At 37.1% G+C, this 19187-nt stretch overlaps 2 protein-coding genes and 3 pseudogenes across 29 annotated transcripts; all 5 read left to right on the plus strand.

Moving 5' to 3' along the window:
• The first annotated feature begins 2898 nt into the window (after positions 1 to 2898).
• LOC147504438 (2-C-methyl-D-erythritol 4-phosphate cytidylyltransferase, chloroplastic-like) lies at positions 2899 to 10935 on the plus strand. Of its 26 annotated transcripts, none has more exons than XM_086557311.1 (10): positions 2899 to 4134; positions 4219 to 4424; positions 4578 to 4657; positions 4794 to 4876; positions 5122 to 5219; positions 5649 to 5726; positions 6477 to 6603; positions 6929 to 7296; positions 9752 to 9842; positions 10003 to 10935. In XM_086557311.1, the coding sequence occupies exons 2-6, from the start codon at positions 4285 to 4287 to the stop codon at positions 5719 to 5721; spliced, it is 474 nt and encodes a 157-aa protein (XP_086413437.1). In that variant the 5' UTR covers positions 2899 to 4134; positions 4219 to 4284; the 3' UTR covers positions 5722 to 5726; positions 6477 to 6603; positions 6929 to 7296; positions 9752 to 9842; positions 10003 to 10935. The 26 variants fall into 26 exon arrangements, with proteins under 26 accessions (XP_086413437.1, XP_086413436.1, XP_086413438.1 ...); XM_086557310.1 differs by having other exon boundaries at positions 7215 to 7296; XM_086557312.1 differs by having other exon boundaries at positions 6477 to 6590; positions 7215 to 7296.
• Positions 10936 to 12780: 1845 nt separating this feature from the next.
• LOC147504439 (26S proteasome non-ATPase regulatory subunit 12 homolog A-like) lies at positions 12781 to 14493 on the plus strand. The gene is made up of 5 exons (XM_086557330.1): positions 12781 to 13030; positions 13222 to 13327; positions 13458 to 13514; positions 13606 to 13802; positions 14358 to 14493. Exons 2-5 carry the CDS (start codon positions 13313 to 13315, stop codon positions 14389 to 14391), a joined length of 303 nt encoding a protein of 100 aa, XP_086413456.1. The 5' UTR covers positions 12781 to 13030; positions 13222 to 13312; the 3' UTR covers positions 14392 to 14493.
• A 259-nt stretch (positions 14494 to 14752) lies between these two features.
• On the plus strand, positions 14753 to 16666 carry LOC147504440 (phototropic-responsive NPH3 family protein NPY2-like; annotated as a pseudogene). Its single transcript, XR_015220396.1, has 3 exons — positions 14753 to 14850; positions 15017 to 15677; positions 16037 to 16666. The product of XR_015220396.1 is annotated as a phototropic-responsive NPH3 family protein NPY2-like (transcript).
• LOC147504441 (putative respiratory burst oxidase homolog protein H pseudogene) lies at positions 16650 to 17307 on the plus strand (annotated as a pseudogene).
• An 84-nt stretch (positions 17308 to 17391) lies between these two features.
• LOC147504442 (phototropic-responsive NPH3 family protein NPY2-like) lies at positions 17392 to 18896 on the plus strand (annotated as a pseudogene). The gene is made up of 2 exons (XR_015220395.1): positions 17392 to 17489; positions 17562 to 18896. The product of XR_015220395.1 is annotated as a phototropic-responsive NPH3 family protein NPY2-like (transcript).
• The last annotated feature ends 291 nt before the right edge of the window (positions 18897 to 19187 follow it).

Below are 19187 nucleotides of genomic sequence, written 5' to 3' on the forward strand. Positions count from 1 at the left end.
ATACTCTGTGAGCTAGCTAAGTCGATATACGAGTAATCATGTCAGAGATCATTGGACTACCATACTGAGAGTTTTGGGATACTTAAAGTATATTCAGAATTTTGGTCTGCACTATACAAGATATCCAGCCATTCTAGAAGGGTACTGCGATGCTAATTGGATATCTGACACTAAAGACTCAAAGTCCACAAGTGGATATGTCTTTACACTTGGAGGTGCAGCTGTTTCTTAGAAATCCTCAAAACAAACGTGCATAGCGAGGTCCACTATGGAATCAGAATTCATAGCATTGGACAAGGCTGGAGAAGAAACAGAGTGGCTTCAAAATTTCTTAGAGGATATTCCAAATCGGGCTAAACCTGTGCCAGCAGTGTGTATAGACTGTGACAGTCAATCTGCTATTGGTAGAGCACAGAGTAGCATGTATAACGGAAAGTCTCGACACATCCGTCGTAGACATAACACCGTTAGACAATTGTTCTCAAATGGAGTTATATATCTCAATCGACTATGTAAAGTCAAAAGATAACATTGCGGATCCGCTTATAAAAGGTTTAACAAAAGAGCAAGTAGAAAGATTATCAGGGGGAATGGGCTTAAAGCCTTTGAGAATCAACCAAGAGTCCTCATAATATAAAAACCAACCTAGTTGACTGGAGATCTCAAGATCTAGGTTTAATGGGCTAACTGAATTATGTTTGTGACTCAGTAAGCACTAGAGAGTAATATTATACTCTAACCCATTCCTATATAAGACAGTGCATAGCTGCCGCGAGACCCGGGATAAGTCAAGCTTTTAATGATTTACTATATCTTGGAAAGTTTTGTTATCCAAATGGAGTATTGCAGGATACTCTTTATAGAAATTACCTATGTTAGTGCAAAGTGGGGTCGCTTTTATAAAAAAATTTAAAGGCAAATGTCTCAAAAGCACTATCTGAAACCAAGGGTGTTCAAGGCCAAAATAAACACAAACGTGAGAACCAACAGTATTCGAGAAGGTACTGTATGAAGATGATTGTCTAGGTTTATACAAACGGCTGACAGTTTAAAGACATTTAATTGAAGTCTACTGATCGTCCAATTAAATCCGATCGTCTTTCACTAAGGCAAGTTCAATGCCTCCCATGCTACTTGACCTGATGCGGTATCTTTTCATTTGTAAAAGAATAGAAATCCGATGTTTATAATAGAAGAAACCAAATTTTCATTCATGTGGGGGATTGTTAGAAAAATGGATTTGCACAAATCCATTGAGATATTAATAAATAATTTGTCTCCCAAGTTATCCCACTTGATATGAAATGAGTTTCTCTTGAAACAGTACGTAAAGTGAAAAAAATCTTTTCGAAAGGGTGCACTGGTTCGAAACAGTGCATTATGTCGAAAAGGTGCGACCTTTCGAAATGTGCACTGGTTCGAAACAATGCATCATGCCAAAAAAGTGTGACCTTTCAAAATAGTCACTGGTTCAAAACAATGTTTTATGCCGAAATGGTGTGTCCTTTCGAAACATTTGACTTTTCAAAGAGTTGCTTATTTTTTCTCAAGAGTCACTGTGTTGTTTCGAAGAGACACCACTTACCTATAAATATTGGATGAATTTGGAGAGAAAGACACACCATATCACACAGAGTTCTGATATTTCACTTCTCCCTCTATTCTTAGTCAAATACTATGTTGTGTTCACTGATTCTGTAGAATTGAAGTGCTAGCTTTCTATAGAAGGAAATCCGTTCTATCTTGGAAGACAACTATCCCATTAACCTTCAAGCACCGTGAGGGAGAAAATCTATCTTAAGGACATAGTGTATCTACATTAGACTCGGATTTAACTAAGAAGTACAAGACACGTACAAGACAAAATGTTTGTATAGTTTGATAATTGGTAAAGAGTAAATACAATTAAGTTGTATATTCCTAACATCTTCTTGGTTCAGCTGTGAGCAAAACACAATCAATTCATATTGTCACACAGGTTACTTCGACGGATACTGCACTGAGCCTTCCGAGTTGGATTCAAGTCTTCAATCCTCATTGTCAAAGTTATCATTTCCCCAATCAGTAGCAGTGATATTTTGAAGGACTTTGTCATTGACAACTGTTGTTTACCTTCAATGTCCACGTTGGTATATGCTAATATCAGCTCAACTACCAACCAGGCGCCATCTGAAGGTAGCATAGCATCTTCATCAAGTTTGGCCTTTTTGGAATCACGTGGAATAGGTGCTTCTCCATCTGCTATAAATCAGTTGTTGCAATGACTTCCCTCATCGAAAGATCTTGCTGGAGGCTCTTCTAACTCTTTCCTCCTTATTACTGTTCATGCCCTCCTTGCACATCTTTTTTTTTCCCGATAAATCCCTCCTTGCACATCAACTACAATATTTGCAGAACTTCCACCCAATGTGACAAATTCATTCGCTGATTGTTTTCCTCTTCCACCATTCTCAACTTTATTATCAGCCAATGGCCATGGGTCCATGAACTCATTTCCTGTCTCTATTTTATCCATTCTAATGGGCTCGTGGAGGCCCATAAAGTAGCCCAATGAGATTTGGGCCGCTCTCTTTCTATATATACAAGTTTCCCCAAATAAATCCCTAATAACTTTTCTCTCTCTTCATTCTCATCAACCAATGGCGTCTCGAAACAAAAACGGAGTACTAGCGAAAATTAGCAACACAGTATCAGAGTCACCAATCGTGCAACGTGGCAAACAAACGGCATCAGATGCAGGGACCGTAGGATGGAAACTATTGAGGAGCACTGGAAAAGCAGCTTGGTTAGCCGGAACAACTTTGGTGATATTAGTGGTCCCACTTGTTATTACAATGGACCGCGAACAACAATTTGCTGAAACTGAGCAACAGACTGCTCACTTACTTGGTGGCGCCAAGTAAATTTAACTGAGGGTTTTTATTTAGTAGTTATGCTTTGAGACTCAGGTAGGGTTGTTTTGTCTTTTGACTTTGTTGGTTTATTTGAATGTGATGAATTAAAAAGTTTGATAATGATAATGTTCATGTCTTTATGTTACGTTCTGTTAATATTTTGATTTGAAGTTTATAAATGTGGATGATGTTGGTGTTACATAGGATCATTGTAAGTTCAGACTGTTCTTAATTCTTGTAATAGATAGTTTGTTATTGCACGCGGGTAGACTTTAAACGAGAGTATACTGATAAAGTGGCTTGGAATATTATTGCTGATACTCAAATATCTGGGTTTGTATATAAACTCTTTCCGTCTAGGGACTAGGGACACTGAGGCTGCTTATTTTGAGAGTACTTTCACTTTCTCTTTTGTGGAGAGTATTTTGAAGCCATCAGTACTTATGTTTTTCTTTTCTAGAAGAACGTCACAAAAACGTCGGATGTGGAATGTAATTGGTCAATTTTGTTATTATTCCGTTGTAGTCCGTTGCAATGCTAGTAGGTTTGGCGTCTACTTGGACTGTCCCTGGGATCTATGTTTTAACTAAGTTTTATTGTTTCTTGTTTGTTGTGAATTTTCACTCTTATTGCAACCTCTAATCCCCCGCAAGGCCTGAACTGTGAAACCACCATGTCTAATTTCAAAGGTGTAGAGAAACTGTGTTTGCTTTTACATATACAGGGACATGATTTTAATCTGTAAATTATTTTTCCCCTCCCTATTCGATCAGTTCTTCCGATTGAATACATGTCAGAGTGTGGGATTTATTCTCCATTCCTTTTGACCCGAATTTACGACTTCATCTTTCCTTTTTAGAACCTCAGTTTTATTTTTGAGGTGGTTTAGAAGTTGATACCAAACTTAATTAAACTCTTTTGTCATATCATGTACTTTACGTCTTTACCCCATTATTCAGTCTTAGCTTCTTCCTTACCAATTGGTTCAGTGCCATCATTTGTTGTTGTGGAATGTGTCTACCATGGTTTTTCCGTATTTGCTGCAATTATGACTTTGGCGCTTCGAATCGACATTGCGGCGTCTTGTTGTTGGAATTGAAATACTACTAGTTTAGTACTGGCAGCAGCTCCTCCTCTACTTCCGCGCCAATTGGCCTTGTCATCTTCTTCTAGTACACTATTGTTTCCCACGGCTCTTGTAATCAGCAGAAAATCCAACCTTCGCATTGCTGCCCACCAGGCATGTCATCCTGCATTTTGGTCTCTCTCCTTTCTTATTTTATTTCTTTAAAATTTCCCTTATTATTTTTCTTTTATCGTGTAGACTTGCCGAGCAGTGAAAGAGGGAAGTGTCTCAGTGGTTCTTCTTACTGGAGGCAAAGGCAAACGAATGGGCATAAGTTTTGTATCTCATCCCCGGCTTCTCAAAATTTTTTTTTTTCTCGTCTGTTTCTGTTTTCCCACCCAACCCCAGGCAAGTATGCCCAAGCAATATCTACCACTCCTAGGCCAGCTGATTGCTTTGTGTAGGTAACTTCTCTTAAATGCTCTATCTTCTGATTATGATTTGGAATATATTAATACTTTTTACCGCTCAAAAAAACAAATGCTCAATCTTCTGCCACCCACTACACATTATTATTCTGCTCTCGTCGTTAATCAAACCTTACCGTGTCTGTACAGTTTCTACACTTTCTCACGCATGGTTCAAGTAAAGGAAATTGTTGTTGTTTGTGATCCATCCTACAAGGACATCTTTGAAGGTTTGCATCACTGTGGACCTTGCGTTTTGCTGTTTTTTTCATTTCTGTCCGCATACTTAATTGTTCAGGGTGTCCTAATATCCTTAGCTCGGAGTCTAAAAAATCAAAATAATACATGTTGAATTTTTGCTCTCAGATGCACGATACAATATCAAGGTGGAGCTCACATTCGCATTGCCTGGGAAAGAAAGACGAGATTCTGTCTTTAATGGATTCCAGGTACATGCACAATCCTTATCTCGTTTTAGCTGTTAGTTATTCCCTCTGCCCGTTCATATATACTGTTCTCTGTTTTACTTTGTTTTTAATATTACAAAAGATGGCCATATTTCCATCTTCTTGGGAAAGTACTACTTGAAGTGGCATATCAGCTTGAAGGAGCTATTAGCAACTTGCTTCGTCTATGCAAAGTCAGCTTGACTTTCGCCACATCAGCCTGACACGTGACCTTCGTTCTTTTGAAGGAGTCCTCCATGTATTTCGAGGGTACCATTTCGTTTCAGCCTGACATGGATTTTAGAGGGGCAAGGATTCATTGTTTCTTTGAAGTGGCCACTTTAAGGTAGTGTTTGTTTTCTTGAGGTCTGGAGTGGAAAATATGAAAAGAAGTCTGTGATTCCAAATAAGCTGGACATCTTGGTAATCTTTGCTTCTGCTTCATTAGCTAATCATGGAGTTATCCTAGGGCCAAACACTAGTGAACACTCTGTTGGTAGGCCTCCACTATTAGACAAAGTGGAGGATCCCCAAGTGACATTGAAGAACATGTAAATAGGTGTCACAACAGGCTTCCTATATTTTTCTTTGCCTTTGCTTGCCTTTTTTTTTTGTCCATCAGAAGAATAGTTAATTATCGAGCAAAAACAAAAGAACATCTTGGTATAAACCGACTCCCTGTGATTATGTGATTTCTTCTCTGTGCTGACGTACTTAAGCTAATACTCAGGGCACTGTTATTCATTTAGTCAAACACTCTTATGTACTTCCACAGGCAATTGATTATAACTCAGAACTTGTATGCATCCATGATTCAGCAAGACCTCTGGTATCAACTGAAGATGTAGAAAAGGTTTGATTTTATGATTTATTTATTAGATGAACTTGTAATGTGCATATTGTTGTATACAGAAATTGCTTTTCTTACAGAGTTCTAGGTTGATGGTTTGCACTGGTTACATGTCTGACCCTAATGATCGCAAGAGAATGAAGTTGAAGTCTCTGTGATGATGTTTTTTTATTTAATCTAGGTTGTAATTTTTAAAAGTTGGAACCCGACTTTGGGGATTTTACATTATGGACAGCGCAACAAAGCTTGTGCCTGTTAATAGTTGCAGTTATGATACATATTTATCGACATTATGTCAACTATCCTAAATATGGAAGCACAGCAAGTTTCATAAGAGACCAAATGCCAGGACAGATCTCCTAAAATGGAACGAGGCATGGGTGGCCAATTACCATCGAGTGTGATGCATTCTAATTTAGCTGTATTAAAGAAATAGATAATGAGTCCTTGAGATAACTCGAACTAACTTTGGCATTCTACTAATTGTTTTCGGTCAGTAGTTGAGTGATGTATAGAAATGAGATCTAAGTTATTAATGTAAATATCTTGATTTGTAAGAGAGAACTAAGAGATAAAGTACAATATCATGATAAGTGAAATATATGTTACTGATTTAGAAAAGATAAGTGTGAAATTTATGTTAGGTATATATGTGATCACTTTTGAGGTGTATATTCTGAATCTGAATATGGGCCATTAACCAAAATTATAAGTATGGAATTTTTATCTGAAACCATACTTTTATGTTGCTAGGTTCTTCATGATGGATGGCTGAATGGGGGAGCTGTGCTTGGCATTCCTGCAAAAGCTACAATCAAGGAGGTTCATATTACCCTTTGAACAAATTCTACATACAGTTGGATGAATGTATGGGACCCAGGTTCATCTATTTCTCTTGGTGATGATAAATGATTTCTATTATCACCAACTACATGTGATTGAAATGTTGGGAATACATATGACATATCAAGCAGAACACACTAAATAATAATAATAAATTATTACTGTTCAAGTTTTTTTTAAATGTTAAAAGATAGATAGAAGAAAACAAAATGAATGCACGAGAAAACTAAACAATCCAAGAGGATTTTAAGAAGTAAGAGAATTCAATTGAGATGTTTTAGTCATTTCTTTATGCTCAAGTTAGAGTGGTAGACTGATGGAAGCACCAATGCAGTAATAGACAATATAAACTGCTTTTGCAGGCACATTGTGCAGTTTATTCTTTGTGCCTGTAATGTTCTTGGTGTTGAATGATATGGGCACGTATAGAAGTTAAAACGAAAAGAGAAACATGAAAGGCTGCTTTGTGTTGGATGCTCTTTACCCTGCAAACACATCTCACACCTTTGACGAAACACACCATTCTGTCTCTGAACCATACTTCTAATGCACATGATCACATCCAGTGCAATTCGTCTGAAACATTTATGCTTTGTGTTTCATTTGACATGATGGCATGTGTAATATTTGTTTCTATTTGCTTTGTAGGCAAACAATGAATCCAGAACACTGGACAGGAAAACATTATAGGAAATGCAAACTCCATAGGTTAATGAGCAAAAACTAACTGGTAATAGATCTTTTCTCAGTGACCGTGTATTTTATATATATAATTATTCTCTAAAAAGTAGCTACTTAAGTTAACTTAAAATAAGTACGTAGGTAAAACTTCACCTAGAAAATGAATTCAACCTCAATGTTTTGTGGATATGATATACCCACTATAAAGATTATCTCCATAAAATTTCAGCTCATTTGGAAATCTCCAACATTGACAAAACATTATTGCAAAAACTCGACATTTCTAGACCGTTAGATTTATTTTTAAAAATGCCAACAATTTTTATCTATGTTAGAGGTTTCCAAATAAACTAAAATTTTGTGGAGATGATCTTTATGGTAAGTGCTTCAAAACCACAAAAAAAAATTAGGTTTGAATTCATTTTATAGGTAAAGTTTTACTTACGTATTTATTTTAAGTTAACTTAAGTAGATACTTTTAAGAGAATGACTATATATATATACAGCGCGGCTCCTAAAAGGACCTTAAATAAGTACCAAATCTAAAACACCCACAATTTTACCTACAAAATAATTTAAAACATAATCTTTTATGCATATGATCTACTAACCATAAAGATCATCTCTACAAAAATTCAACTCGTTTGACAATTTTTAACACTGGCAAAAGATAATTGCAAAAACTAGACATTTCTAGACTTTTATATATATTTTCAAAAGTGGAAAACAATTTTATCTAAGTTAGACGATATTAAACGAGTTGAATTTTTGTAGAGATGTTCTTTATGATTAGTAGATCATATCCACAAAAGATTAGGGTTTAAATCATTTTGTAGGTGAAGTTGTGGGTGTTTTAGATTTGGTCCTTATTTAAGGTCCTTTTAGGAGCCGGGCTGTATATATATATATATACATACGGTTTGGCTATAGTGACACTCTTATTGTGACATCTCTATCTTACACCTCTCCTGAACCTTCCAATCTAATCTAAGTCTCAAAAGATCTAACACTCCAAATTTCAAACAACAAAGTGGGGGTAAAAACGTCTTTTACGTCTCATCTTCTCAACAACAAAAGAAAAAAAGTGGAGGATCAATTCCGTGAAAGATGACCCCCACCCCCATTTCTCTCCTGCTACTATAGGAATGGCTTTTGTTTTAATTTTCTATCTGTTTTTTTAAGTTGATCCTCGAGAATAATGACAGTTACATTGTAAAGCCAAATTGTGACGAATTTGGCTTGCAGATAACTCGTTTCAAAACCTCTGACACAATTTACAACTCTTGATAGTGGGGCTTTAAAAAGCGGATTGTTGCAATACCGATTTGAGGAATTTGCAAGAGTGATTCCCAGAGTACAGATAAACTTCAATTATAGAATAACTACAAAACCCAAGTACGAACTTTCCAAAATCAGCTGAAGGATTATTAAAGTTCAGTAAACTCTCGACCGTAATGCCTATTTCATCCTCTCACTAATATTACTACTTGCAACATCTATACAAAAGCGCTGGAGTTCAAACTCCTAACCACACTTGATTACGATCAAAGTTTCAGTTTGTACAGACAAAGCGCGCACGCGTTCATGCTTCACCAGACGCAACTTGAGAGAGAGAGAGCAACAACTCAACAAGTTACTGATATTGGAAACTTAAACAAATTATAATCGCAAATCTAACCATGGTAATTCTGGGGTGGAAAGCTTAAGGAACTGATTTATATTTGTAGATCTGGTTTTTTTCTTTTGTTGTTGAGAAGATGAGACGTAAAAGATGTTTTTACCCCCACTTTGTTGTTTGAAATTTGGAGTATTAGATCTTTTGAGACTTAGATTAGATCGGACGGTTCAGGAGAGGTGTAAGATAGGGATGTCACAATAAGAGTGTCACTATAGCCAAACCGATATATATATATATATATATATATATATATATATACACACACGAAGCCATGTTCATGCAGATTATCAAGCCTGAGTTGCTCACAAAAGGTTTTGAGCTTGTCAACAAGTTTGTAATGCCCAAAGCAATTAGCAAACATTTTCAAGTGAAACACTGCACAAGTGCACATCATCCAGGTCACAACGAGGCATTTTTTCTGTGATCTCAAACCAATGACACGATACTCTACCAATTACACTATATATGCAATTTGCTAGTCTTTCAGTGCTTCTTGTTCCGAAATGTATTCTCTCTCTAAGATATGCATTGAGGAAAGGAAGATGTATGCTCCTTTCTGTTTCTGTTCAAGTCCTTCAACTTGGAATGTGTTCCATGCAAACAACAAGGACAAATAAATATGAGAGACTGACAACTATTTATTGATTGAAGGTGGGTTGATATATGGGTTATTAATGTTGAACTTCAGATTGGGTCATCTTAATCAGGGAGGAAAGATCGTGGAGAAGTGGATTTTGTTCCCCTGTTTGTAATTTGGGATTCATATGTTTTGCTGTATCTAAGTATGAATAGTTATTTACACAAGTTGAACTATTTTTCTCTACAGAGAAGGCCTCGAAGTCACTGATGATGTATCCATCGTTGAGCATCTTAAACATCCAGTATACATAACCCAAGGATCTTACACCAATATCAAGGTAGTCAACTTCTCTAACTGGCCATAGCTCAAAAGTTTGAGCTTAGTAGCCTTGTCCAGATTCAGGATCAAATTGTATACATTCTATTTATTGTCTTAAACAGTCTATTTCTACCTGAGAAAGTTGCAATAAAGCTCAACTTACCTCGAATTGACTGCAGGTAACAACGTCGGATGATCTGTTGCTTGCTGAGAGGATATTGAAGGATGATTCTTGATTTTTTTGGACTTCTCTGTAGTGTGGTCAAACCCTTCTGCTGCGATTAATCTTTTTAAGAGGAAAATAAACAAGAGGCGGATCCATCTCTCTTTTAAGAGTATCATTTATAATTCCATTTCCCTGTATTAAAGCAAGCTAGTTTAACAAGAAAAATAGCACTTCTAGGATGCATGGGACTTAGATTACAGTTGCTCGACATTAGAGATCTCTGATGGTTAAAGATTTGCACTAGCTAGTCAGGGTTCGTCATCATATATATAGTCTACTTTTCAGCTTATGGAATAAGTTAAATTCTTAAGAACTTCCATCTGGGTGTATCTCAATGTGAAACTACATGTACTCGTCATATTGAACGCGGATCAGGCAGTCCTGACTCTAGCTGCAACGTCAACTGTTCTTGATGCTTATGTCGGAGATAAATGGATTAAGATCATAGAGGAGGAGAAGAAACGAATGAGTGTATCTTCTTTGTAGAGCAGTCTCTTAAACCTCAACCCAGTTTAGTATTGTCTCTTACTATGTGAATTCCTGATGCAACTTTTGTTGTACCAGCTTGCATTGTATTTGTATGACGACCTTGCATTAAACAACCTAATCCCTGATTCTCACTGTATTGATTTTGGTGAAGCGTTTTTTTTAAGGGTTCAATGGCTCAACATTTTGAATTTGCCCTTGATGGATCAATCTTTCAGAAATGCTGGAACAAGATTTCAAGGCTAGTGGATTGCTTCTACGAATTTCAGCCCAACTTCACAATGTGGGTCTCCATAGTTAGAGCCGTTGGATTTAGGAATGTCCTACTGTGACCCTGTAAGCTTCTTAAAAATAGAACAGGTTTCTTTTATATTGAAAACAATGATTGTCTTTCTTACAATTTATACTCTTACCGTGTATTTACATGCATTGATACTCGTTTGTGTTAATATATCTAGTCCGAAACAAGTCCTTTATGCGGTATTTGGGGCAGTCCGGAACATGAAAATGGCGCAAGTCCTGGATGCGGCATAAGGGCCAGTTTGTAACATGAAAAGAGCGCAAGTCCTGGATGCGGCATTTGGGCCAGTCTGAAACATGAAAAAGGCACAAGTCCTGGATGCGGCATAAGCGCCAGTTCGAAACATGAAAAGGGCGCAAGTCCTGGATGTGGCATAAGGGCCGGTTTGAAACAAGAAACTGTCGCAAGTCTTGGTCGCGCCATTTTAGCCAGTCTGAAACATGAAAAGGGCGCAAGTCCTGGCAGTGGCATTTGGGCCAATCCGAAACATAAAAGGGGCGCAAGTCCAGGACACGGCGTGAGGGCCAGTCTGAAACATGAAAAGGGTGCAAGTCCTGGACGCGGCATTTGGGCCAATATGAAAAATGAAACGGACATGAATGGGTGTCCTAATTAATACTTGGGGGCCATTCCGATTTGAATCAGAGACTTTGGGGCAAATAATAGGTGTCTCGGACTTGGCATGGTATGCCCATCTGAAACATTAAAATGGCGCAAATAAGTATTCTAGATGCGGCATGGTACGCCTGTCCGAAAAATAAAAATGCCACAAATGGGTGTCTTCGCTACTCCAAAAAATGAAAAGGTCGCACGCGGCATTTGGGCCACTCCAAAATAGGAAAGGGGTGCAAGTCCTAGACGCAACATTTGGGCCATTTCGAAAAATGAAACGGGCTTGTCCGAAAAATAAAAATGCCACAAATGGGTGTCTTCGCTAGTCCAAAAAATGAAAAGGTCGCACGTGGCATTTGGGGCACTCCAAAATAGGAAAGGGGTGCAAGTCCTAGACGCAACATTTGGGCCATTTCGAAAAATGAAAAGGGCACGAATGGGTATCCTAATTAACACTTGGGGGCAACCAAAGCAAGGAAAAGGCCAATTATTCATGAGGATAAACAGAACTCATGAACAACATGACTAAGTATTTTGCAAGATCATCTTTCGAAGATTCTGAACACATAGCACATGATAATGGTTTACTTGGAATCTCCAAAATTATATGAATTCCCAAGGACTAGGAGTACTTGGTGGCAAGATGATATTCGGATCCAATTGTTAATAGTTATATCTCAATTAGTAGAGTATATCATAATTAACATGGACATTTAAATTGGACCAGTCTTTTTTCTACCACTAAATACCCTTGATAAAATATTCAAACAAATTATTCAATACATTTAAGAAGGACTACTTCATCATTTCAAAATTTACTACCATTTATACCCTTAAGATTACATAGTACTTTAAGGACGTATGTGTAAATTCAAGTCCGTAATCAACTACACGCCACTATTCAATTGTACGCCATGTATTTATTACTCATAAATAAATATAAATGATGGCTTTAATTACCATAGATACAAATCCTTTCTCTTTCCGTCTTCCTTTCCATCTCTCTCCCACTCTTTTGCCCACTAAAAAAGAATTAAAAGGAAAAAAAGAAAAAAAAAATCAAAATCAAAATTTCTCCTCTTCAAAAACTCAGGTTCCAATTTTCCGTACTCATCAAATTTTGATTTGTTAGTTCTCAAATGTTCAATAATTCCTTTGTGTCAAATCAGTTTGTTAGTAATATCAAATGAGTGATGTTACCAATCTGACAAACGAGTGATGGTTTCAAATCATTGAGGCTTCTCGATCTGTTTGGGGATTTCGCAATAAGAGATTTTACTTGCATCACCAAAACTCTGTTGAAGAAGACGAAAGGTATATATCATTTCCGAATTTGAATTAGTTGTATTTTAAATGGAAGATCCATTTTTGGCTCTTATATATCTCTGTTTTTGCCAGGTCAGATCATTATCCAAACGTCAAATGATTGGTTCAAATCTCATAATACTTCAACTATCATGTGCAGATCAGATTCAAGTTGATTTGTTTTGATGGTTTTTTTAGGTGAAAAAGGAAGTAGATGATAATATGGGACTTCATGTTACTGCTCAAGCTGAATCTCTTTGATACAAGCTATGTCGAGGTAAATTTAGTTGTACTTTTTTTCTCTCAAATTAATTTGATTGACATTTGAAATGAAAATCTTTTGATAAATTATCACGAATACAATCGGTCGTAGAACCGTGCACATCAAAGCTATTTTCTCTTTTAACAAGTAATTTCTCTTGTAAGGTTATTAATGAGTTGTGTTGTGCATTTTTGTTTCTCGTGTAGATTTATGTTGAACTGGAGCGTGCACGATTGATAAAAAAAACTGGTGAAGATCAAAGAATCTCAGGGCCTCATTGCTGAGGCTGCTGACTTGATGCAGAAAATTGATGTAAGTGGTTTCACGAGCAATAGGACCTTACAGTGGCTTTTTCTATTGGGTGTTAGTGAAAATCAGCATTTTCGTATGTTGCTTAGTTGTTGTATGATATAGTAATGACTTTCCTGCATTTGTGTTACAGGTGGAAACATTTGGAGCAATAGCAAAGACAGAAAAAATAGCATTTATCCTTGAACAAGTATGATAATTTGATTAGGACAAGTATAATTTCAACAGATTAAGTGTTATCCTCTCTATGCATTAACTGACTTGCTGAAACTCAAAACCAGGTTCGTCTGTGTTTAGACCGCCAAGATTATGTGTGTGCTCAAATTCTCTCAAGGAAGATCAGCCCAAGAGTTTTTGACGTTGATACCTCAAAGGAAAAGAAAAAACCCAAGGAAGGCGATAACGTAGTTGAAGAGGCCCTTGCTGATATACCTTCGTTGCTAGAATTGAAGCACATATACTATGAACTTCTGATAAGGTACACAAATCTCTGTTTTTCCCAGGACCTCACTCATACCTGACAAATACATTGCGTTTGAAAGAGCTTGTGATCTGAATCATACTTGCAGTGAAAAGGATTGGTCTAGATGCCCTAACCTAATAGGCTTAAGTTTCTGATCACTTAGTGCAAAAAGATATACAATAGACCTACTATCATAACACACATTAGCAGCACTTTATTACCATGTGAACTGCAAAATTTACTACCATTTATGTCTTTAAGATGATATAGTGCCCTTAAGGATGTGTGTGTAAATTCAAGTTGGAAATCAACTACACGCCACTATTCAATTGTACGCAACTAAGGCCTTCACATTAATGCCGAATTTATTACCATTTATACCGATTTTAAATGCGAAGAAACCAGACGTGTTGTTGATGCACTAAAAACCTCAAAACCTCTAAGTTTTATTCTCATATCACATTTCAATCATCTCTTGGTTGCGGTATGATGCAATTAATATACGTGAACGCCTATGATTTATTGCCTGTTGAATAATTGGATTTATTGATCAGTCTTTTATGCATTTAGGTGTTCATTTTTTTTTCCTGTTAACGCAATGTGATTCACTGGAATTTGGAGCGGGTGTAATTTGCATGGGGAAACAATGCCAGAGTTGATGAGTGGAGTTAGGCAAAGCTAGATTAAGATCCCAAAAACTTGATGATATTCAGCCTTCTGATCAAGCAGAAAATTTAGTCCAGCCTACCTTCGAATGTATGAGGGGGTGGTGGTGTTGGAAGAGGAAGGGGTGGCAATGCTACAACTGTGAGGAGAGGGCCTTCAGCAACACCAACAAGACCGAATGTTGCTGGCAAAGGTAGGGGAGTTAGGCTGGTTGGTCTAGATCGAACCTGAGATTCCTCATGAAGTTCTTCAAGAAGTCTGCTCTTTGGAGGTCTATGACCAGGACCAGCTTTGAATCTAGGTAGTAGGAGATAAAGACCAAGTAGTGGAAGGGAGGAGTGCCGAGAAATTGGTGGGCGGTGAAGAAGACCCAACCAGTACCTCTGTTCCTGAAAAGGTATACACTTACTTTTTATCTTTTTGGTAATTGTTTTTTCTTAGCTGCTATTCATTATACTATCAATGAAATAAACTAATTGTTTGGGTTATGTTGATATGGGTCTTTAGTTATTTACTATTTCAATGGCATTGTGAACTATCGGAGTTTTATTTGTATTGAGCAGGAGTTGCAAGATAGAATGTTGAAGGCAAATGAATCCCCGAAAAGTTGATTTATGTACAAAAGGAGATTGTGGATTTTCATGGGGAGATGGTTTTGTTGGAGAATTACAGTGCACTAAACTACACTGGTACTTTTTTTTGGTTTATTACTAGGATTGAATTTGGTTAATTTATCTAAAAACTTAGCTTATGAATCAAAACACAAATGACCAGATTACACTCTCATGCACCTTTCAGTTTGTTACCAGAATGTAATAATGATATTTAACACAGTGAAATTCTCAGTTCTTTAGAATACACATAATATATTTAGTGTGGCTGTGTTCGGCCAGTTGTATAGGGTATCCAGTACACTGAAAATGAGTATTTGATCTACTGAGTTCGTCCAAAGTTGTGAAACAAATCACTTCCATCCAGATTGAACCAGTCGTTGAGGTTACCATAGCAGATCCTTGAGGCAGGTATTCTTTCACTCTTGAACAATACCCCTCTATTTATAATGTCACTTCAATTTGTATAAGGTAATGAAGCTTTTTTTCCCCCTCTATATGTTTTTTCTTATATGACAATCGAGAATCATCTTCTCTGCAATCACACATTTGATTCCAGTGTTCAAGGACGCTCGACGAAGCACTGCAATCACACATCAGTGCGGACATATGGGTAATTACCCTTATTGAAACCTTAATTTTTATTTTTGTTATTGGTGTATTTCACTTTAGCAAACTCTTAATTCTCGACCAATGAATCAATCAGTTGTTGCCTTTATTTTCTCTGTCTAACACACTCTATTATTATTTAGAATCATCATTTTGGTGACATTTAGTTGATTGTCAGCTTTGTAAATAATAGGCGAGATGCTCATGTTGTTGTTGTTGCTGTTATATATATATATAATTATCAAACTCAGTTTCAATATATATGTGGTGCACTGTATATGGTTGTTTTGATAATACATAGTTTTTAATGTGGGGTTAAATATATATAAACCTTATTCTAACAATTTGCCTTTTGCTTTGTAGCTCTTGGTGACCGTGCATTACTCAAATTTCTTTGCTGGAATGGTGTCAAAAAACCGCTGATGGTGCCAAAGGACTGGTGGGTTAAGAACCTATGCAAGCTCGATATTTATTTCTACAAGCATGTTATAACGACCATCAAAACCAAGGGAAGAGTACGTGTCGGCCGATGTAATTGGAGAAGCTCTCAAAGCATATGCACTAAGGAGAATTCTAGGCTTTAGCAAGGGTGTCATCCAAGGTTGTGATGTTGCCAAGTGCCGATCGTTAGTGGAGTCCATTATATGGTTGTTACCCATTCAAAAAGACAGTGTATCCTGTAGTTTTCTGCTGGAAATGTTAAAAGCTACAATCTTACTCGATTCTGGAGACATGGCAAGGAGAGAGATGGTTAAGAGAATAGGCCAGTAGTTATATGAAGCTTCAGTTACTGATCTACTTATTCCAACCCCAGAAGGTGAGACAACGACGTATGATGTTGATGTAGTCCAGAGTATAGTGGAAGAATTTGTATTGCAGGAACAAAATCTATTTTATTTTTTTTTCTTTATAGATACTCAGGTAGGCATAATAGAAATCAATGCTGACTAGAATTTTATTTTTTTTCTTTACAGACATGGATGTACATAATGATTCCGGTCCTCCTCTACATTAGTGAGAGAATGCATGCGTCTTTAATTCGAAGCCGAAGCCACAATGATGTGGACGTTATTAGGGTTTGTAGTTACCTACCTAAAGTATTAAACAGAGCATATATATTAGTAGGTAGAAACTCAACTGGCCTGAAACTTAAGCAACCTGATTAAAAAAGTACTTTCAACCCAGCATTAATATCATTTAACTAAGATGTCTCTATGATTTGATCACTTGGAGTTGAAACGAATCCACAACTCACCATGTTGAAAGTTTTCATTATTAGGCACTTCACTGCACAAATAAACCAATACTTTTGCCACTTGATAGGCTGTCATATATAAAGGAAACGTTCTTGCATTGTATATGACCAAACCACCAGGATTTAGATACGAGAACAGCATGTACATGTTTGTGAAGTGTCCAAATATATCCCCCTTTGAGTGGTATGTGACAAGTTCCTCACTGACAATATAATGACGGTTTGTAGAAAACAAATAATGACTTTGACTTGAAAATTCTATAGGCATCCCTTCTCCATCACTTCCGCGCCTGGAGATGACTACTTAAGCATTCACATTCGGACCTTGGGAGATTGGACAACAGAACTTAGAAATAGATTTCAAGAGGTAATCATTTAAGCTGTATAGTTTGTTGCTTGATTGGTAATTTAGGCAACACAAAAAGTCTCATCAGAGGATACTGAAGATATTTGAGCTTCCTCCATGCAGGTTTGTGAAGCTCCGGCTTCTGAACCAAAAAAAGGTAGACTGGCAAGAGTAGAGAAAAATGGGATGAAAGATTTCATTAAAGCACAGGCTAGGTGAGACAACTTACCCACTTTCTTATTACTTGAAGATGGCTCAGGTCTGATATGTTTCTATGTGGTAAAAAGGTTCCCAGCAGTGCTGATTAGAGGACCATACGGGGCCCCTGCTAAAAACTACAAGAAGTATGACATTCTCTTGCTCATAGGCCTAGGGATTGATCCTCTGCCGACTGAAGAGATGCAGGTGATTAGAAGCTCAGGATTGATGTCAAATACTTCCAAGCTTATAGTGGAAAAATTAGTTGACGGATATCTTGCTGAAATTGCAAGGGACCCAAATCTTCCACTGTCAAAGTTTATTGACCTTGCTGAGATGGTATCGGGCTTCTCAGGGCCAGCTCATGACGGACTTTATCATGCTATTGATATGTTTCTCAAGGAGCACCCAGGTGTAAGCAAGAGAGAGGAAAAGGACCTGCAAACTGATGGACTGCAAGAAGTTAACACTAGATGCTTGCATGCATACTGTGCAAAATGAGCGACTTCCTCTACGGGTTGTGGTGCAGGCCCTCTTTTTCCAGCAGGTTAGGCAGCCACTTCTCCTGGGAGTTCTACACCTGATATTCTTGGTAACCTCACTGCTCTACTGCCCCGAGAAAATGGTGGTTCCCATGGGAGCTCACAAACTACAACAACCAACACAGAGGACTATTGGGATGCAGTTGCAACAGTAGAAGCACTCAAGGAACTCAAGGGAGAGCTTGCTTCCGTTAGGTTGCTATCTGTTGGAGGTCAGGGCTTTTGATTCCTGCTTATTTGATGCACATTGATTATACGACATTCAGTTCTGTGTTTTTCCCACCTCCTTTTCTTATTGGTTTATATTGTTATCACTCTTTTCACTAACAATCAAAATTACTAACGTTACTATACATGTACTGAACATCTCACTTTTGGTCGTTATCTATTCAACATCTCATCGAGCACTCATTTCTGCTACTGAAATGCATGTACCTCGATGTTCCATTTTTAATTTCTTAAACTTATATTATGGTCCCATGTTGTACAACTAACATATCACAGTGTTGTATTGGTTTTTCTACTTTTTCATGTTTTATTGATTAGTTTAAGTGTGTTTTAAAAGGTTACGTATATGAAGAACACAAAAGAAAATGGAAGGGTTGTGAAAACTGATAAGGTACTGGGTGTAAAAATTATTAGTAACAAATATTTGTTTTCTTAGAACTGATAATACATATTTGAAGAGTTTGAATATTTAACTTGGTCAGCATTTGAGAAGGGTGTGCTCAAGAGATACAGGAACTACCGTTTGAAACAGAACAAAAACCTTTTTTTTGGAGCTACTTCTTAATGACTTACTATGTCTCATGCTTCTCATCAGACACTTTTTTTTTCCAGTATAAATTCGTGCAACGCACGTGCATGAGGCTAGTTTAGTTAGTTGATCCCAGGCTTGTTGTACCAAACCAGCCGGCATCAACTTGGGGGCACACAAATATAACAAATACTTGGTACTTGGTCAAAAGGAAAGACTGGGTTATGAGGAAAATGGTGACCGACGTTCATAAAGATGAATTGTGCTCTCGTTGGACCATTTATTTGTGTTTAATGTACCTTGTTCAACATGGAAACATATAAGAATGAGCTTTCTTTCAAGGGGTAAACAGTTTATGCATGTATCAGTGGTTTGTTTGGGTGTTCTATGTATATAAGAATATATTTTACATTTAT

This window comes from Coptis chinensis, chromosome 4 (genome assembly GCF_015680905.1).
Source record: "Coptis chinensis isolate HL-2020 chromosome 4, ASM1568090v1, whole genome shotgun sequence".
Classification (NCBI taxonomy): domain Eukaryota; kingdom Viridiplantae; phylum Streptophyta; class Magnoliopsida; order Ranunculales; family Ranunculaceae; genus Coptis; species Coptis chinensis.